Below are 1,670 nucleotides of genomic sequence, written 5' to 3' on the forward strand. Positions count from 1 at the left end.
CGGCTTCACGAGGTGCAGGCAGAGCTGCCCTGACCCCGCGGCAGCGTGCGGGAGGGAAAAGCTTCCCGATGGAAATCCTTGCCAGAGCCCGGGCTTGGTGCAAAGGAGGTCCAGGGGGTGAAGGGCAGGGTGCCGGGGGCTGCTCCGGCGACGCTGCTTTGGGGCGGCATTCCTAGCCCGGTGCCTGGCCTCAAAGCTGCTCAAATCCCGCTGGAAAAGTTTTACTCGAGCAGGAATCCCGGGAGGGGAAATGGCGAGTCTCTTGCACTTCTGCTTGGCCTCTCCTGGAAGGGGAGACACCGTATCCCACCCTCCACGGATGGGACTCGGTTTGGGCTGGCGGTGGAGGAGCAAAAGGCGCAGAGAGCTGCCGAGGGCGAGGTGGGGAGGCTGGGACCGAGGGGGAAGTTGCCGGTGGGGGCGGGGAAGCAGAGGCTGAGCACCGGGGGCTCAGCTCCGGAGCCCGGCCCACCCTGCGCCTCCCTGCCTGCGCCCCTCTCTCCTTGGGGATGCATCACGGTGCCCCCCCAGCCCAAGCGCGTCACCTCGGGGGACGGACACGTGCCATGGCTTGGCAGGCAGCGTGCCCAGCGGCAGGGGCTCCTGCGTGACCGGGAATCCTGCTTCACGTTGCAGAGCACTGCAAGCACAAATCGGCTGCGGAGAACCTGGTCTCGGCACAGAAACTCCTGGAGGGAGAGGAGCTGGCCTTGGCCAAGGTAACCGCGGGGCACGCTTTATTCCTAGCCGGCACCGATGCGCCGATGACCGACCTGGGGTCAGTGACGCTTACCTGCCTCGTTTCAGGTGGCCGTGCTGCTCCTGTATCACACCTCCATGAGCTGCAAGAGCCCTGGGGACTGGAATGAGTTTGACTACAAGACCCAGGTAATCCCTTCTGCGTTCTCCCTCGGGCCGGGGGCGCAGGGGGAAGCGGAGGTGCCTTTTGGAGGGGTGCTCCGAGGCCCGCCCTCCTGTTCTGGGTCCCCTGGAAAGACGGTGCGGGGTGGGCGCTGCGGTGCTCGCCAGTGCGTCTGGGCAATCAGAGGCTCGTGACTGCGAGCGTGGGCACCTGCCGGTGCAGGCATGGGCAGGCAGGGAGCTGCCAGCTGCCCCGACCCTGCTGCCGTCGCTGCCCGGCTGGCACCGCCCCGCCTGCGAACAACGGCGGCTGCAGCAGAGCCGCTGACCCCGCGGCTCCTCCGACACAGGTTGAGCTGGCGTCGATCCTCAGATTTGTGCTGGACAACGAGGAGAGCCTGAATGAGAATCTGGAGACGTTTCTGCAGAGGAGAGGTGAGCGCCGGGCCCTGGCTGCCGGTGCTGTGGCACCAGCCCGGAGCAACGGGCCAAGCCGTGTGCAGGCAGAGCAGGCACTGGGCACGTTTTTCTCCTAGCTGGCACCGACGCAGCACCCTGGTTAGACCGACAGGTTAACGCGTTTGCTGTAGTGCCAGCTTGGAGCGGGACAGAAACAGACCGTAACCTTGTGGAGAGCAGCAGCGTGGGATATTGCGAGCGCTGAGCACTGCTGGCATCTTCCTTTGCAGCTCCCATGCCGGCAGCACCTTACCGGCACAGAAGTCCCTTTTCTAGAGCATAAAAACGTTGGGTTTTTCCTGCCCCCCCCCCCGGTTTTTTGCCCCCCCCCCCCCCCCCCCCCCCCCCCC

General features: G+C 65.7%; 1 protein-coding gene across 1 annotated transcript in view; it reads left to right on the forward strand.

The window, feature by feature from the left end:
- LOC103908492 (nuclear mitotic apparatus protein 1) overlaps positions 1-1,670 on the forward strand; it is a 21,563-nt gene that overhangs the window by 7,464 nt on the left and 12,429 nt on the right. The window contains 3 exon segments of the mRNA XM_009290877.2: positions 637-719; positions 808-888; positions 1,212-1,296. Of these exon segments, the coding sequence (XP_009289152.2) occupies positions 637-719; positions 808-888; positions 1,212-1,296 (249 nt within the window).

The sequence above is a fragment of the Aptenodytes forsteri genome, unplaced genomic scaffold (assembly GCF_000699145.1).
Source record: "Aptenodytes forsteri isolate BGI_AS27 unplaced genomic scaffold, ASM69914v1 Scaffold254, whole genome shotgun sequence".
Lineage (NCBI taxonomy): Eukaryota > Metazoa > Chordata > Aves > Sphenisciformes > Spheniscidae > Aptenodytes > Aptenodytes forsteri.